At 39.5% G+C, this 19,164-nt stretch overlaps 1 protein-coding gene across 1 annotated transcript in view; it reads right to left on the bottom strand.

The window, feature by feature from the left end:
- Positions 1-15,799, bottom strand: part of TM9SF2 (transmembrane 9 superfamily member 2) — a 56,728-nt gene extending 40,929 nt beyond the window's left edge. The window contains exons 1-2 of the mRNA XM_060287856.1: positions 15,438-15,799; positions 2,022-2,089 (exon numbers count right to left, since the gene is read on the bottom strand). Coding sequence (XP_060143839.1) covers positions 2,022-2,089; positions 15,438-15,791 — 422 coding nt within the window. The 5' untranslated portion in view covers positions 15,792-15,799. The remainder of the gene's footprint in view (positions 1-2,021; positions 2,090-15,437) is intronic.
- Between the last annotated feature and the right edge of the window lie 3,365 nt (positions 15,800-19,164).

The following is a 19,164-nucleotide window of genomic DNA, read 5'->3' as shown; positions in this document are numbered from 1 at the left end:
GCATAAAAGGCAGCAATGAGATATCAAACCCCTAGCCAACCTAGAGGACAGATTAGGTACTGATCACTCTAAGTAGATGAATAAGAAATATATTCCTACTCCAAGTTCCATGTACCACATCTCCCCAAAACAAACAAAAAAAACACCTGAAAATTATGCCTTAGAATGCTTTGATTTTTAAATAATACTTTTATTAAGATGTAAATTATAGAATTAAAAAAATTGACACATTATAATTTATTGTTGTTCATTTCAATGATAAAATTATTTACACCCTAGTCTTCAAGGGAATTTTGCGTAACTCACCTCCTTTTGTTATCTTTCTAATTCAAATATTTACTTAATGCCATTTCAAGAAGATGTGTCAACTACATGGGTTTCTGTCTCATCCCAATATACTGGCCAACATGAAAAGCAGGCTAGACAGACCCTCCGAGAACATGGAGCTGTGGAGAAGCCATAACCAGGCAGCTGTAAGCTTCTCTCTGTGCTATAATTTCCTTGTATTACTAACCAAGTTTTCATAAAGTTTTGTTTGAACGTTACAGCCTAATTTCAGCCTTGCTATAGAATATTAAAGGGCAGTTCTGTGCTCACCATGGTCACTATGGTTGAAACCGGCACAGTGATGGCTACAGACCAGTTAGATCCCTAAGAGGAAGATGAATCTTGGGTGATAAAAAACTGGGGCTGGGAAGTCCCCAAATGAAGATTCTCCATCTACTGGATATAAGAGATTCACTGAGTTTTCCCAAGAATAGCCACAAAGATTTAAGGAGAGAGATTTGTTGATTTAACAAAACAAAAACTAGAAAAAGTCTCCAAAGTTACATAAATTATGGTCCATTCATTCATGAAATTTGTATTCTCTTCTTACACGTTTAGGCACATGGATTCTTGTAGGATAGTCAAACTTTTTGTGTGTGTTTTCTACAGTAAACATATTTTCTTTCAAAACTCTTAGATACCAGAGAAATTTAGAAGCCAACTAAAATTTAGGAACATATTTTATACCCAATATGGAATATAGTGCTCAAATGAACAAAGGATATTTATGCAGCATTTTTATAATATCAAAAAATGGAAATAATGAAATGCTCATAAATAGAGAATTAGTGAAACAAATCATACACAGACTCTATATGATCTCTACAAAGGGATAATAAACAGCTACTAAAAAGACCGAGGTAGCTGTGTATTAATATAGAAAAGATGTCCAAATAGATTCAGTGAGAAAAACAAGGTGCAAATAAAATATATAAACCTGCTTTCATTTAAAACAAAAATGGGGCTTCCCCGGTGGCACAGCGGTTGAGAATCTGCCTGCCAACGCAGGGGACACGGGTTTGATCCCTGGTCCGGGAAGATCCCACATGTCGCGGAGCAACTAAGCTCATGAGCCACAACTACTGAGCCCACGTGCTGCAACTACTGAAGCCCGTGCGCCTAGAGCCCATGCTCCACAATGAGAGAAGCCACTGAAATGAGAAGCCCGCGCACTGCAACGAAGAGTAGCCCCCGCTTGCTACAACTAGAGAAAGCCCACACACAGCAACGAAGACCCAATACAGCCAAAAATAAATAAATTTTTAAAAAAATGTATAAATGTGGTTGTGTATGTTAGAATAAGCAGAGAAAAAATGCAGGCGGCAGACAACAAAGCAGTTATTTCTGGGGATTGATTATGTGGGACATATGGATTTTGTTGAAAACTATGTGGGTTTTTTAATAATCAAAAAAATTAAAACAAAATGGTTATTTGTCCAGTCAGGTAAAAAAAGGAATTCATTGTTTTCGTTGGTGCTTCTGTTGCATTGCAAAGTGACATCAACAGATCACATTTCACATTTTAACCCTACCTTAGAAATAAACAATATCCCTTTTAAAAATGTTTTCAGGCCCTGTACATTTTTTAAATGCGTATGAATTTATCCATAACTGTGGAGAAAGTAAAAGTTCTAAATGTACAAAATTCTGATGAGTCATAAAATTTCATATAAAAACCAAGCTGAAAAACTTACGCTGTATATTCATAAGGAAGAACAGATTCCACTGAGTCAAGCCTGTTCACAAATAGTTCTATTTCAGCCTGAAAATGAAGAAACACAGAATTAGAATATAAACAACTAGAGACCAAAACTTAGGTCATGCCTAGCATTAAAAAGGAATTTGACTTTTGAAATGAGAAATTTTATGATATCCAACTCACTTTAAAGAATTACTTATAAATCCATTCACTGAGTAGATTTATATGCATTTAAATTACAATAAAATAATATTCAGTTGCAAATGTCTCCAATAGTTTCTAAATGCTTTAAGTTCTAAAAATTTCTAAAAAATTAAATAAGTATTTAAATTAAATAAGGTATCACTCACTACATCAATATAGATTGCTTTTAAAAATCTGGTTTTCAAATTCAGTATTTCATTCTGCAGCACAAAGATAATTTTTATTTTTAAACAGTTTTAAAAAAACATTCTCGGGGCTTCCCTGGTGGCGCAGTGGTTAAGAATCCGCCTGCCAATGCAGGGGACACGGGTTCGAGCCCTGGTCCAAGAAGATCCCACACGCCGTGGAGCAACTAAGACTGTGCGCCACAACTACTGAGCCTGCGCTCTAGAGCCCGCAAGCCACAACTACTGAAGCGCGAGTGCCTAGAGCCCGTGCTCCGCAGCAAGAGAAGTCACCACAATGAGAAGCCTGCACACGGCAACAAAGAGTAGCCCCTGCTCGCCACAAGTAGAGAAAGCCCGTGCGCAGCAACGAAGACCCAATGCAGCCAAAAATAAATAAATAAATTAAAAAAAAACACAAAACATTCTCACAGCATTCAAGGAATGCTGTCAAGAAGAAGAAAAAGAGAAATGGATGCATCCAAGAAATATTCTGAAAATAAATTTGATAGGACTGATTGGTTTTATGTCAGAGTAAAGATAACACACGCCCTAAGTTTAAAGACGAGAGATGCTTTAATTTTCTGATTTTGACAAGTAACAAAAGGGACATTGGAAGAGGATTAGGTTTGAGGGGAGAGATCGTGAGTTTGTCTTTAGACATGTTTTGTTTAAAGTGCCTTTGAGATACCTAAGTGTAGAAGGATAAACAGTCATGGCATTCAGAAAAAAAATCTGGAGATATGAATTTGAGACACATCTGCGATTAAATTCAATATGAGACCACTAAACTCTGGCTAAAAGTTTTCAAAAGCTATATCACCTGTGGCTCTTTGAAATGTGAAGTGGTTACAGCCTTTTGGAAAGCAAAATACATGCATTCTTCCACCCAGCAATCCTACTTATGAGAACTTAACTCCTAGTGAATAAAATCATGTGTGCACAAGAGATCATGTATAAGAATGTATACTGCAGACTTGTTCATTAAAAGACTAGAAACATATTGTAGTATGCCTGTTGATAGTAAATTAGCTATTAAACACCCTGGGACCATTAAAAAAAAAAAAGAAATGTTGCCAGGTAGGTAAGAAATTTCTAGATCAATTGTACTAGAAACACAATCTCATGCTCTTAAGCAGACAGGAGACAGACAATGACAACACGGTTTAATTCTGGAGGACTGCTTTGATCAATTTGAGAATGCTTAACTACAAAGGTAGTAACAGAGAAGAAATTCATAAAGACCAAATCAAATTCAACAACAGAGGAGAGGGAGAAAAGCTGTATCAACTTCCTAGGAAACATGGGTTAACTCAAAGCCACACCTTCCTACTGAAGCTCCCAGGATTTCTTCAACGTATATTTGAAGTTCCAAAGGAAGTTGTACCCAGGTACCCACTCTCCCAATAGGGGCTCATTGCTACTCAATACAGAATTCTTCAGATGAAAATGTCAGTAAGTAATCTGTGCCCTGAAGTACTTTTGGTACTAACCAAAAACAATTAAATAGGAGCTGTTTACCTGTATTTTATAGGGTTAGATCACTATGGCTGCCTCTGGACTCTGATCTGAGGCTACCTGGAGAGCATTAAGGCCACATTTGCCATTTTGATCTCATTTACTAGTGCTGTCAGCAGTCCTCTATACCTGTTAATACCCCAAAAGTGAGACAAAATGTTCAATGTACAAAAACTAATAATACACTGTCATTTGAAAAACAGCAAAACACAGTGGGCAAAAGAAGACCTCTGGGGCCAGTTTGCCTGGGTTCAAATCCCAGCTCTACCACTTATACTTGGTCAAATTATTTAGCATCTCAGTATCCTCATGGGTGCTTCAGTTTCTTTATCTGCAAAATGGGGATAACAGTAACTACCTCACAGAGGTATGAGGATTAAATGAGTTAACCTTTATAAAGTATGTCAAACAATGCCGAATACATGAAGTGCTATGTATTTGTTAAATAAAGGAAACCAAATAAATTTAATGATATTCAGAATAGGGAATGCCTAAACTACACTGCTCATCCACTAAAATGCCCATCCAATATTCATGATATACAATGGAAGGCATTAGCCTTTGTACACGGTACTGAAAACACACATAAAACCCCTAAAACCGTACTGAAATAAAATGACAACTCAACTCAATGGTAACACTGCCTCAAACACAAAAAAAAGTTTAACTGTGTCTCCTTGTACAAAATATTGAAGACTATATCACTGGTCTTTCTGACTAAGAAGATAATGGGACATGGTATTTAAGCTTACAGAATGCTTGAGTAATTATCACAAACTTATATAACTGTTGCGAAGGCAAAATTCCCCGTTGATAGCTTACTCTGCCAAAATAATTTTCACTAATTATAAGGGGTCAACACTGCTATGAAGATATACCAGAATCCAAGTGCTCTATTTAATGTATCTTTTTTTTTTTTTGCGGTACGCGGGCCTCTCACCATTGTGGCCTCTCCCGTTGCGGAGCACAGGGTCCGGATGCGCAGGCTCAACGGCCATGGCTCACAGGCCCAGCCGCTCCGCGGCATGTGGGATCCTCCTGGACCAGGGCACGAACCCGTGTCCCCTGCATCGGCAGGCAGACTCTCAACCACTGTGCCACCATGGAAGCCCTATTTAATGTATCTTAATGAAGACTGAAAGTTCCTAAAAAGCTAATCCAGTTCACATCTTTAGATTTCTTTCTAGGGAGGAATGCACCTATTATACTCTACACAACTTTCTATGTTTTGAGTGTCAAAATCCACAGATCCACATTTTCATCACATAAGCCAACTCCCTTGTGCCACAATTAAGCATATTCCTTACTCTCAGTACAAAGAGATTAAGAACACAGACTCTGAAGCTAGGCTGCCTGGGTTTAAATCCTGGCTCTGACATTTACTAGCTGTGTGATCTTGGGGAAGTTTCTTCACTTCCCTGTGCCTTGGTTTTCTCATTTGTAGAATGGAGGTAATAATAATTCCTGTTGCAACTGGTTTTTGAGAAGAGTCGAGAACAATGCCTGTCACAAAGTACTATGTAAGTATTTACTATTGTGCAGCAATGTCCAGTAGAACTTCAAACAATGAAAATACTCTATCTGCTCTGTCAAATACAGTAGCCACTAGCCACACGGGGCCATTAGTCACTAGAAACGTGGTCAGTGTGGCTGAAGATCTGAATTTAAATTTTTATTTAATTTTACATTTAAAAAGTCACAGGAGGACTTCCCTGGTAGCGCAGTGGTTAAGAATCCGCCTGCCAATGCAGGGGACATGGGTTCGAGCCCTGCTCCGGGAAGATCCCACTTGCCATGGAGCAACTAAGCCCGTGTGCCAAAACTACTGAGCAGCCCACGAACCACAACTACTGAAGCCTGCAAGCCTAGAGCCTGTGGTCCGCAACAAGGGAAGCCACCGCAGTGAGAAGCCCACACACCACAAGGAAGAGTAGTCCCTGCTCACCACAACCAGAGAAAGCCCACACGCAGCAACGAAGACCCAATGCAGCCAAAAATAAATAAATAAAATAAATAAATTTATTTTAAAAAAATAGTCACAGGCGTCTAATGGCTTCTATATGGGACAGCACAGTAATGGAAAAGAATAAAATGCTGCTTAGTACCCTTTATAAACCCTCTTCATATACTTAATATTTTACTCTAGTCATTGCAATCTTCCCTTTACTTGGAAAAATAACTCGAATGTTAGTCTATCCCAGAGGTTGGCAAATTTTTTTCTTAAAGGGCCAGAGAGTAAATATTTTAGGCTTTGCTGGACAAGCAGTCTCTGCCGTTGTAGAACAAAAGCAGCCACAAACATTACATAAGTGAATGAGCCCAGCTGTAGCCCAATAAAACTATTTATGGGGATTGAAATTTGATTTTCATGTAATTTTCACTCATCCCTAAATATTCTTCTTCTTCTAATTTTTTTCTAATCACTTAAAAATGTAAACACAGTTCTTAGATTGAGGACCCTACAAAACAGACAGCAAGCTTGACTGGACTCCTAGTTCATCCTTGAGCTCTGTTTACTAGGTATTTTTCAATGTTCTTTAAATTCATATCTTTGGAAACCCAAAACAGGGCAAAAGGTTCAGAGACTTGATGCCATTTAAAAAAAATTTTTAGGACACTGTTGAGGAGCATATAAATTTAGGGTAAAAGTTTCTTCCATTTCTACCCAATGGATGAGGCAAGAATTTTTGCTTAGCCTATGATGTTCTCTCTGAAGTTTCATGGTACATCTCTTAGCTATAGGATTGTAAGATTGAAGGAAAACCGTATTCTCATTTTCTGACTTCTCTCATCTCTCCTTTGAGTCTTAATCTTTCAAAACGGAAAGGTCTTAATCTTTTGAATCATCTATCTCCTTGATCATGCCAGCTGCTTTTCTCGGGACCTTGCCCTACTCTCACATCTTTCTTAAAAGGTATAGCACTGAGAATTACAGGCAGAATTCAAGGTATAGACATCAAAGCTTCATATATGTATAGAATGACATTGTTACTTTTCATTAGCCTTTTTGGCCAAAAGCATAAATTCTTCAATGACACTCTTCATCTCTTTCCAATGTTCTGTAACTGATAGTTTAAAGTTCATCACCTCAAATATATAATTGTTAACTTTTTCTTCAAATATACTTTAACTTGTCCATGACCAAATTAATTTACTACCTTTTGTTCTCTCATATAACTTTAACAGAGCTTCTGGAAGTATATTCCCAGTGGCTTTATATTATGTTGATACAAGAGTTTAATACTACTAGCTAATTAAAACATTTCACATTCATTCTTTTTGCTAAATTTAAGATCCAAATTAGCCTCAGGGACTTCTGGAAGTCTGTCTCCATTTTTACTATTCCCCATGGTTTATTCCCTACCTCCGCTCGCCCTTAAGCTAACCCACACCACTTGAAATTCCAATTTAACCTTTTTAAAAAACAATCTTGTCAAAACTTTAGACATCAAATTCACTGGCTCCCTCTAAGTCTACTTTAAGTCTCTGAAGCAAACTCTAGAAGCCAGGAAAATTTCTCTTTTAGACACCATGCTAGTCTTCTGATTATATAATTTAGTATCATTTAAACTGATTATTACCACACTTATTCCATTTCAGTCTATAGCCCAAAGACCCACACACCCTCCCTCCCTATTTTCTTATTTGTACATTATTAGTTTTTATCCTTCTCACACTTGGCATTTTGTCTACTATCAACTCCCCATTAAATTTACCGTATCTATCAACTTTTCCTGATCTGGTGAAGTAGCTTCAAATTCTACTCCTAGTAACAAAAATGTTAATGTCACTGAAGAAGCATGTTTCAGCCTTCCTGTGTGATTTCTAAGGATGTCTACAATTATCAAGGTCTGTCCACAAAATTTTCCAAAATATTGACAGCAAAATTCAAAAACAATTCCTCTCACATTATCTTTGACCTAAAAACAAAACTAATTTTAACACACACAGCATATAAACAGAGAACACAACTTCAGTTTGGAGGGAGAACAGAGTCAGACTGCTGGGTTCATTTCAAATCCTAGGTCTATTGCTAATAAATATGTGCTTATGGGCAAGTAATTTTGAATGTGAGGAATAAATGACGTAATAATAAAACAGAAACGATATAGAAGCTGGTTTATAGTTGGCACACAATAACTATAAGTTAAATGTTTAACTATAAGCTAGATAAAGATAGCTATTATTACCTATTATTTTAGAGAAGCTGGACCTTCCTCAATCCAAATATGTATTAGTATAAGGATAACCTTGAGGGTTTCTGTGAGAGGCCCTCCTTCCTCCCTCCCATTAAAGGACACTAAGGACAGTGGCTTCTGATCTACTGTTTATGCCTCTTCCCTATCAGTCTAGGGAAAGGGAAGATAATAATTATCAAGCACAATTCTCATAGTAACCTTATGAGCTAGGGATTACTTGCTCTACTTTAAGACAAATAAGTTCAAAAACTGGACTGCTGGCTCAAAAAAGTGAGTAAACTCAACTGCTGCTACCACTTTTAATTTTTGCTGCTCTCAGTCCTCCACTTTTCTTCCTTCCAGTCTCTTCTGACACTTTTCCACACTTACTTTTACAGGAAAGTTGGTCCATCATAGATATCACCACTAAATTGTGGACCTTTTTCCGTCGCTTGGTGAACTAATCAAAACACACCTTGGATATTCAGTTCATTTTGGCTATTTCTGTAGCACTTTCATTCATTCTTCCTTTTTTAAACTGTGCGAATTTGAAAATTTAATATTTATCTCATTTAAAACATGCTAAGAATTGTAAATTTAAACTGATAAATTTAACACAGAATAGAACAATTTACAATGTATTTGTAAATATGCTACATTTACAACACTCTTTTAAATATTGACCCTTATAGTGAAAGAGGAAAATTTCAAAAATATTATAAGTATTATAAAAATAATATTACGAGATCCTCGTAATATGACAGTAGGACAAATGTTAAAAACAATAAAGAAGAAAGGAAATGAGACTGCTAGTGAGTTTATGTGGTTTCATGAAGGGCAAAAGTATGTTACAAACATGACATTCGTCCCTAAAAAATATAAATATACACACAGATAAAACAAATAGAAGAAAACATAAACAACTGTTGGCTCTAAGGGTCTAGGTGGATATACAGTGATCATTATACTATTCTTTCAACTTTTTTGAATTTTGAAAATTGTCACAATTAAAAGTTGGAAAAAGAAAAGGCTTTAAAGATGAGAGTAGACTTTAGTCATATTATGAAGTGACAGAAGCCAAATCAAAGCAATAAGAAATAAAGACTAAAGAGTAAAGTTTAGTGTGGGAGATGTTAGAAGCAGGAAAGATGACTTCAAAAGAAGTAATAAATAGGGGGAAATAGAATTTGCAATATATGTGAAAACCCAGGAAGATTCACAACAAAAAACCCTGAAAAACCATGGGAAATTCATTCAATCAACACATTTATTCAAAGCCCATAATGTCCTGTACTAGAAACCGTGAATGCCATAATAATATAAAACCCATGAATGGCTGCCTTTCAAAGAATTTATAATCCAGATGCGGAGATAGGGCACACATTCAAGGAAGTAAAAGGGAAAAGTGGCAAAGCTATTTATGTGTTCCTAGGGTAGCTAGTGGGATTTAGTTTTCTTATTAAAATAGCAATCGCTGTAAGAGAGCAATATTTGATTAACTTTAAGGTCATTTTCCATTCTAAACATCTTCTTTATTCCCCATCCAAGAGTTAATTACGTGCATCTCCTTCTGGAGATAGCCAACTCCAAGATATCACTTACATGACTCAAAAGAGCCTTAAAGGTTACTTTCTTCACATTCCCACTTTCAACTGTCCCAAAATGAGTTATTACAAGCATGAAAAGTTGTGACATTAACCATTTTAAGAAAGGTACAGATTAATCCTAAAGCAAGACTGTAAATTCTAAAGCAAGACATAGACCAAACAAGAATGATTACAATACCACCCTAAGAAACCTTTTACGGAAATGCTTTTAATTAATTTAGAGTTCTATCCTCTCCCTTCTAAATCCTTCTCCTCCCAAATGTACAATTTTATTTCTAGTCCCCAACTGCCCACTCTACTTCTGATCCCAACTTTGGTCACAACTACACGCTATTTTATTACTTCAAAGCATGCCATGCTATAGTACTGCATTTCCCCCCATTTCCTTGTTCCTTTGTTTTGATTCTGCTTTTACAACTGCCATCATGTATGTCCCAACCGACACGTACAACTGTTTTTCAAGGTAGAAAGAAATCTCAGTGAAGAAATGTGACTTTGTACAAGGATCAAAGCAAGTGACTAGTCACAAAAGTGTCTGAGATACCAAGGTACAGCCATAGAAAAGGAAAACTATGGAAGCTTCCATTACTTTAATATTGGAGAAGCCCACAGTGGGAAAAAGTCCAAAGAAGGAAAACCTTAGCTCAGATATAATTTTAAAATCCCAATAGAAATGCTGGAACTCACAAATGGATGTTCATGAGCTTCGAGTTACCTGACCAACAATGCCCAGAAGCTGATCTCCTAGATATTAAGGTTCTTCCTCCACCTCCCATCAAAAAATAAAATTTCAACTTTAAACTGTATCAAAGAAAGGAATAAACATAAAATGTGACTGGTTAAAAACTGATGACATAGGTAAAGAGCTTTTTGTTGTAACTGCAATAACTGTGCAAGTCCAGGATTACAAGCAGCCCAGGATCTGCAGGACAGGGCAGGAGAAGAGGTACGGCGCTCAGCCTAGAAGATCCAGGAGTACCCCAATGTGGTGAAGAGCCTAGACTTCGGACTCAGACACTCCTGGAGTTGCATCTTAGCTTCGCTACTTATGAGGTATGTTTGCTTGAGAGGGTACTGCATCCTACCCAGCTTCAGTTTCCCCATCTAAAAACCACAGGATTGTTGGAGGATTAACTAAGATTAATATATAACTGGCACACATAAAGTACACAAATTGTAGTTTCTATCACTGTTATTAGCAAAGGGCACTAAATAGGTATGAAAGGTGAGAGTAAGAAGAACAAAGAAAAATATATTTCACAAATTTCTTACAAAGCCTTTCATCAACACTTAGTTAATTTTCATGGCAATAGCCAATGGCTTTGTAGAGTGCGTATATTTAGGTAGCTACAATTAACTACAGTACAACATTTACTACGAGGACACTGCAATAGAAAACTGCAAGGAAGAATAGAAGTAGGGGTTTGGGGAACTGGGCTCTAAGGCTGACTGAGCTCAGACCAGTTTCTAGAACTTAGGTGTGTCTGCATGTGGAGCACCTGTCTGTGGTTTTGTTTCAGATGTTCAAGAACACACCTCTTGAAAAGGGCTTCCCTTTGTAGAGAGCAGTAGGACAGTATTTTATCTGTATCAACAACGCTTGCTTTCCTAATCCTAGCTCTCACATCCACTATAATGAACGATCACAGTTTTAAAATAGTTTTATTCGAAAATTTAATTTCTGAATGCAAACCTTCTAACTCAGTTCCATGTACTTTTTCACAGGAACAAAGAACAATCGTTGGAACGTGAATTTATCCAAAGTCATTCTTTCCAATGCCAGATTTCATACCTGAAACAATATCAGTAACCCTCACACACTGATTACTTTCCAGTAGCTAAGAATCAATGCTCTTCTTCCAGAAAAAAACTATGGGGCTTCCCTGGTGGCGCAGTGGTTGAGAGTCCGCCTGGCCACAACAGTGAGAGGCCCGCTTACCGCAAAAAACAAACAAACAAACAAAAAACTATGAAAACATGAAACTAAATATCAATAAATATATACCAATTATATTGTTAGGTACACATGTAAATTATATTTTTTCTTTAAATATTTCAAAATCTTCAAAATCTCTATGGTCAAGTTAAAACAGGTAAATAATACATTCATTCTTGTGTTTGTTCAGAGCAACATTTAGAACCGTTTTCTTAAATTTGACTAATTCCATATTTATAGGCAACTGCTCCCAAAATAATAGACACAGAATTTGTTAAAAGCTTCTAAAAGTAACTACTGATGAAGGAAATTTAAAAGTGTGATTCTGATTTTCTTTTTTATAAAAAAGTTGTTAAACTAATCCATTTAAACTTTTTTTTTTTTAAACACCAGGGGGGTATATTTGGTCATTTTCCTTACTGGACAGGAAAGAAAATCTTACTCTTTCATCTAAGAACATGATCTGTCCATGCACACACATCATCAAACAGTAAAAAAGTGGCAAATGTTTTCTATAGTTAGTTGTTCATGTTGACAAGCCATTACATAATTGCTTGAAAGTTAAAAGCAGCAAGGGTGAACTGCTCACTAATCTTCAGTTATCAGCCATTAGAATGCCACTTAGCACACTTAAGACTCAATCTAAAGGTAACTTCACATTTAGCTATTCACTTCTGACCAAGGCTTACTCTACTTACTGCAGTCAACATATTATCCCCTGAGCTTAAGAAACGAAAATGCTAGCAGAAAGGAATACCATGGTTCAATTCTTTAATACTGTGGTTTGAAAAACTAACAAAATAAGACAAATAAGAGAATTGAAAGACAGAGAAACCTCAAAAGCAATGCAGCATTAAAAAATGTTTAGGTACCATCACATAGCTATTAACTTGATAAATAAAAACTATAAAATACTGTGAAGACACATGGAATCATTCAGCTAATGGCATTGTAAATCAAACCTACCTTTCTTCAAAGAAACCTGGTGGTATTAAATAGAGCTATAAAATTGCTTCTTGCCTTTGACCTAGTAATTTGTGAATATGCAATGAATTCCTGCTAAATACATTCTAGCAAAGTTATTTACAATATAGAAAAATCGGGACCAATCTAGATGCCCTACAAGCAAGAAACAGCTCAGCAAACCATAGTATTGTAATACTACAATGAAATACTGTATAGCCAATGAAAATGTGCACTATGTTGATATTCAAATGTACCTGTAATGACAGCAAGCTAAAGAAAAAAAGGCACAGAACACAGTCACACTGTTTATTAAGGCTAATGAAGATCATAAATCAGAAGTTAAAGGAATATGAATATGACTGTATGTTCACTGGACTACTGTTTCTATGCCAGTAAATTGAACATAAAATAATTTTGAGAGGAGAAAATGACCAAATCCTCAGGGTTCTTTTGATTGTCTCTCAATATACATGGTGAGCTAAATACAGGACATGGACTTCACAGGATATGTAAAGACTATACTCCATAAATTACACTTATGCTGAAAATAAACTTGGTTCATCTTTACACTTATGAATATTGTATAATATTGCAACAATAAATATTGTACTTTCCCTCCAGGAAGGGCAAAATATCTTTCAAGGGGAATATATAGTAAGCAAATATGATTATCTCTATCTTACAGATGGAAAAACTGATAGAAATAGTATCAATGACCTACCCAATTCATACAACTCCTGATTCCCTAACCTAAAAGCATCTCTGGAAATAATTATTCCCATTTCACAACTCCCACTTCCAATTTTTAAAATAAGTCCTTTCAACTTTTCTGACAGTGTAGACAAGACTGTCTTCCTTAACAAATATGGAATGGATGAGAAAAAAAATATTAATACCCTGATTGAAGTAATGAAAATTTAAACTGTTTACTGTTTTTCTCCTTTGAGAAGCAAAGAGAAGAAATATTAAAGTGTACTTCAAATTCCCTACACCAGTTAGTCAAATTCTAGGGGAAAACTGCTAAAAGTGCCTCTTTCTACTGGTCTAAGATCTGTTTCCACTGACCAAGATGTGAAAGCAGCTGGCAACAAAGATGAAATCCAAACACTTCAGAAAAATGATCTGTCTTGCCTGTTTCATCCCTATACTTGTAAAAACTAAAAATCCAAAAGGACTCCCTGAAATTAATCAAAAGTTAACTAAAAGGAACTACCTAAAGAAGGACCTGTTGAGGAAACAAAATTATCTAACTAGCACACCACCTGTAAATTTCACTCATACTCATGTCTGAAGTCCATCTCAAATGTCACTTCCTTTCTGTAGCTTTCCCTGAAGACTCCAATCAGCAGATGTTTCCTCATTTGTGTTTTAGTGCACTTTGGACAGCCATCTATTATAACATATCAGATTTTGATAATCTGTCATAAGCTTATGATCTTTGAGGTTCCTAGGAGACAGGAATATCTTTTTTGTGTCTAAGGCACTAGTTAGACAATATACGATTGCTGTTAAATTTAAATTTAAAGACCAAATACTAAGCTTTAAAGGCTGATTACTAAAATATTTAATGGAAAAACCTGTGTGCTTGTGAGACTAGCTCTCTCTTCCACTTGGAAGCACTATTTTCTTTCAGTCAGAACTCTCAAAGAGCGAAAATTTCTTGCACTGCAAGGTATGAGTTACAGTATTCAAGCACTAACTGTTGATGTGAGTACACCTGAAAGATCTTTAGACATTTTTAGAAATCCAAGTTTTTAAACAGAAACTGTAAAATGCCATGAAAAGTTTAATAGCTTCTTTAGTGCCCTAAAATAAGCTCAAAATTCACAACTATTGTAAAGCTAGCAGTAATAAAATAAACACCAGCTTAAAAAAAACAAGCTTAGTAAATAAACCTACTTATAGATTGTAAAAGTTTGCTGAACGATTATCTTAACTGTTAAAAGTATTAACGGTTTCAAAGAGTTTCTTGCACCCCAAAGGGTAAGTTTTAGCAACCTAAAATAACTGTGTATGTATACTTTCCTGCCCTCTACCTAATAACCTAAAAGCAGGTTACTCTACCTACGTCTCTTTTACTAGTGGTTAAACTGAAAACCTTGAGTTTAAGGTGGTAAGAGATCAAAGTTTTCAAGATCTGCCCTAGGAAGAAAACGCCGGTTTCTCCTGTTGTCTGCTCCTTTTAAGTGTTTAAAACAATCTCGGAGAAACTAGTGGGATCTTACATATTTTTTGCATATTAAATTTCTTTTTTTACACTTAAATGGTAGACATTAACTGTCTCAACCATCACAGCAACTCCTTATTAATGCAGTTTACGCGGTTCTGGGTGTTAAATCCCACAAACAAGGAAGCGACTGCTAACCGTGAGGTAAAAACACCTAAGTCCTAGAAAGAACAAGTCCTCATAACCAATCAGGGTTCCAGAAAAGTAGAAAACGGGAAGCAATGAAATTACAAGTTACTGGAAGACCTGGCCGTCCCCTTCCGTGGAGGCGGGACACGGGGCTGTGAGCGGACACTCGCCCGTGGAACGCTCGCTGACCTGCACGCCTCCAACGCCAAGCGAGCGCCATACACACACAGTCCCTGTTCCGGGAAAACTGAACCCACCTGCTCGTGCTACCTGGCCCGCCGAATTCGCCAGAATCTACGCCGGTACGGAGGCCGTTCCAGAGCCTGCGCCCCACAGCGCGGCCAACCCCACGCGCTTCTGGGGACACCCGACCGCACCCACTGCTACGCCCCCTTCCCCTGAGACGCCGGCTGCCCCCCCCCCGGCAGAGGGAGGCTTCCTCCTCCGACTGTGCACCGGGGGGTCCGCCAGGCCGCACCCACCTTGCACTCGTCGCTCTTTTTTTCTTCCTCGCAGAAGTTGACTGGCGCCAGGCCGGGCAAGTAGAAGGCTGCGCTCCGACGCGGGCCCGGGGCCGCCCCCAGCAGGAGCAGCGACAGCAGCAACTGCCACCGAGGTGGAGACGACGCCGGCAGCCTCGCGCTCATAACGGCTGTTTCGGGGGAACGGCAGCAGAGCCGCGGGGTGTGAAGAGGGAAGGAGGGACGGGAAGGCTCGGCGACGACTACCAGTCCGCCGGAGCTGAGGCAGGCCGGCCCCGCCACGGATAGTTCCGGTTGCGCTAGGAGACACCGCGGGTTCCGCAACAGACCCCGAAGCGGACCTCGACGGAGCATGCGCAGCGCCGCCTGCACATGCTCAGTGAGAGCGGCTGCAAGCGCCCTGAGGAGTTTCCGGGAGGGAGAGTGGAGGAAATCCACTTGCCAGGTTTTCAGCGGGTCGGCTGGGGTGTTTGCCGCGGGAGAGGGTCCAGCCCTCCCGTTCCTGTTCCAAATTCCGATCTAGAGCCCCCTTGGGGCGTCGTGGAGCGTCTCACTTGCCCAGCGCCCCGTGCTTGCTGCCTTGCCCCGGTTTTCCCCGGTTTCCTCACTACAGTGCCCAAGGCACACCAGCCCCTATTACAGAGGTGGTGCTCCAAAAAGTACTTGCTGATGAAGGCTGAGTTGGTGGAGGGAAGAAGTTTGGGAGACGGTTGAGTGCAGGATAAGGAAACCAATGGGGAGGAACTAGCCACAAATCTTCAAATAGACAGCTACTCAGAGGTGTGTGCACGGACAGGTTCCCAGCATTGGATGCGGTGGCTCATTCTTGCGTGGGACAGTGATTGTTTGCATAGACTAAACAAGATCTCTTTAAAGAGGTGAGTGGAAATGAGGTGAGGGGAAAAATGGGAGTAGACAAATAGGAGAAGGGAGTATTGACATTTCTTTGCAAAGGAAGACAGGAGCACACCTGAGAGCCCAGTGAGAAATGTAGTTCCAGCAAAATAGAAATCTGGTATGATCATCCCTGGGCAAGTTTCTGTCACTTTTCCTATTGAAGTGATGCGATGTCCGTTTGAATAAGCACAGACGTACTTGTGTGTGTTTGTGTGGTGCGTTTTGAGTATTTTTCAAGGAGAAACTTGCTTTTCGTGACAAAGGAAAACACACAACATAAAAGATGTGAGTTAAATTTTATTCAGGGACTTTACTGAGGACCATAGCACAGGAGACCACCTCTCAGATAGCTCTGAGGAACTGTTCTGAAGAGGTAAGGGAGGAGCCAGGATATATAGGAGTTTTTTGGCTGGAAAAAAACAGGTAGGCCAACATCAAAAGGTTACTGCTAAACACAGAGAACAGACATCTCAAGTTAAAGGTTTTAGTGCTTTTGTATGTATGAGAAGATGCAAGAATCTGAGTTCACTGAAATTATTCCTTAGATATGCATCTTTATCCAGGGCCACTATATAAAGCACAGAACATTCCTGTTTTTTCCTCCATCCTGAATTCCCCTCAGGGTGCACTGTTGATGCACGACTGCAGTAGCGAATAGCTTGATCCTTGTAGAACTGGACTGGTGGGCAACAGTCTTTATAAAGTCAATTCCTCTGAGCTTTAGAGTTCAATCGAATCTGCAGAGAGGACACCAACTTAGAGTACATAAGCAAGGAATCATAACCCAGAACTACCTCCCGCTCAGAATTCAAGAATTGGCAAGTCAGGACTTCCTTGGTGGTGCAGTAGTTAAGAATCCGCTTGCCAGTGCAGGGGACACGGGGGTCGATCCCCGGTCCGGGAAGATCCCACATGCCGCAGAGCAACTAAGCCGGAGCACCACAACTACTGAGCCTGTGCTCTAGAGACCGCGAGCCACAACTACTGAAGCCCGCTAGCCTAGAGCCTGTGCTCGGCCACAAGAGAAGCCACCACAATGAGAAGCCTGCGCGCCGCAACGAAGACTAGCCCCCGCTCGCCACAACTAGAGAAAGCCCGCGTGCAGCAACGAAGACCCAATGCAGCCAAGAATAAATAAATTTAATAAATAAATAAAACTAAACTTTCATAAAGTTATTTTAAAAAAAAGAATTGGCAAGTTTGCTAAGTGGACAATTCAGAAAAATGTGGAGACCCGTGCAATCCTATCTAAATTCTTGTGGGGATGTGCACATTTTTACCCCTGGAAAGTTTATAACATTTATTAAGTTTTCAAAGGAATCTATGACCCTGCAAAAAAAAGGCTAAGACCCACTGTTCTATACTGTGGCGTAACCAGAACAATGAAGGAATTCCTCCTTGCAAAGGTAGTTTGCACTATGAACTCCAGCTTTGGAACACTACTATCTAGTTATGTGGATCTTGAGCAAGTTAATACACCAAGTCCCAGATAATAGGGGAGAACTGGGAAGTAGAGAGAAAAGGATGTCCATCTTCTTTAGTTTGTTGTGAAGTTTAAGGGTGTGTGTGTGGGGGGGATGTACATTAAGTGCTGGGCAGAGGAAAGGCAGCCATTTTTATAACCCAAACGGGGGTGAGGGTGGGTAGGCAGGTGAGGGGGGCCTGAGCAGTGGGATCGTGTCTAGGTCACTTCTCCCTCGAGCAAATCAACTAGCATATTTGTTGAACTTACTTGGGCCAGGGAAAAGAATTTATAATATGCCTATACTCGAAGTCATAGAGATTTCCAACATAATAAGAGGAAGCAATGGTCTCTCCATTTAGAAAGGAAAGGGGCAAGACAACATTTTTTGTTCGCTATCTTCTAGTTACCTGGTGCCACTAAATACTTATCTTCACTATCTCACCGCTCCCATCCCAACCTTTTCCTCCTCCAGTGTTCCACAAAGCAGAAAATGGGCACCGCTGCCCACCTGCTTCTCAGGCCAAAAACCTGGGAGGTAACCTAAATTTCTCTTTCCCTCACTCCCCACATACAGTCCTTCAACAAGTTGTGCTCGCTGGGCCGCTAAACTAGACTAAATCCTTTCAATACTTTCCATGTCCACAACTACCCCCTAGTCCAAGCCAAAATCTTAGTTCTCTTGCACTAGTACTTTCTGCTATAGCCTCTCAGGTTCCACTCTTGACAACAGCGATCTCATAAAATCTTTAAATCCCTCAATTCCACTCTTCTGCTTAACCCTGGCACCCCACAGTACTTATCACTACCTGGATTTAACGTGGTTATTTGTTTACTGTCTCACTCCCTGTTTACACGTAAACCCCCATGGGAGTAAGGACCTCGTCTCTACAACCCCAAGCCTAGAGCAGCGTCTAGCACATAAAGGAAGGGCAAGTAACCGCAAAGCACTACAAGACTGGTACTGGCCGGACCCCATAAATTCTAGATCTGAATTTAGAATCGCGGACTTCACCGCCGAAGTAAACCTGAGGTTTTCCACATACGTTTAACCGCCTCTATTCACAGAGGAAAGAAGGGGGACTGACTGCCTGCAGTCAAACGGCCACTCATTGAGACCAAGCCCGCTGCAGTGGGGATGTCTAAGGGCGGGTGGTCCCTAAGCTTCTTCCTTCCAAACCAAGCCACCGCCCCTATCGGCCGAGCTCAGCATCAGCAAAAACCCGGAGAAGTGGAGTCTTCCTCAATAAAAATGGTCACCGGACTCCAGCCGCAATCCGGTCCGCCCATTGCGCGAATCACGCGTGCGCACGGCCAACCAGCCGCACCTCGCCAGCTCCTACCCCGGCGACCCCTTCCCCGCTTCCG

Source organism: Globicephala melas, chromosome 18 (genome assembly GCF_963455315.2).
Source record: "Globicephala melas chromosome 18, mGloMel1.2, whole genome shotgun sequence".
Taxonomy (NCBI): Eukaryota; Metazoa; Chordata; class Mammalia; order Artiodactyla; family Delphinidae; genus Globicephala; species Globicephala melas.
This window is presented reverse-complemented; position numbering and strand designations above follow the sequence as displayed.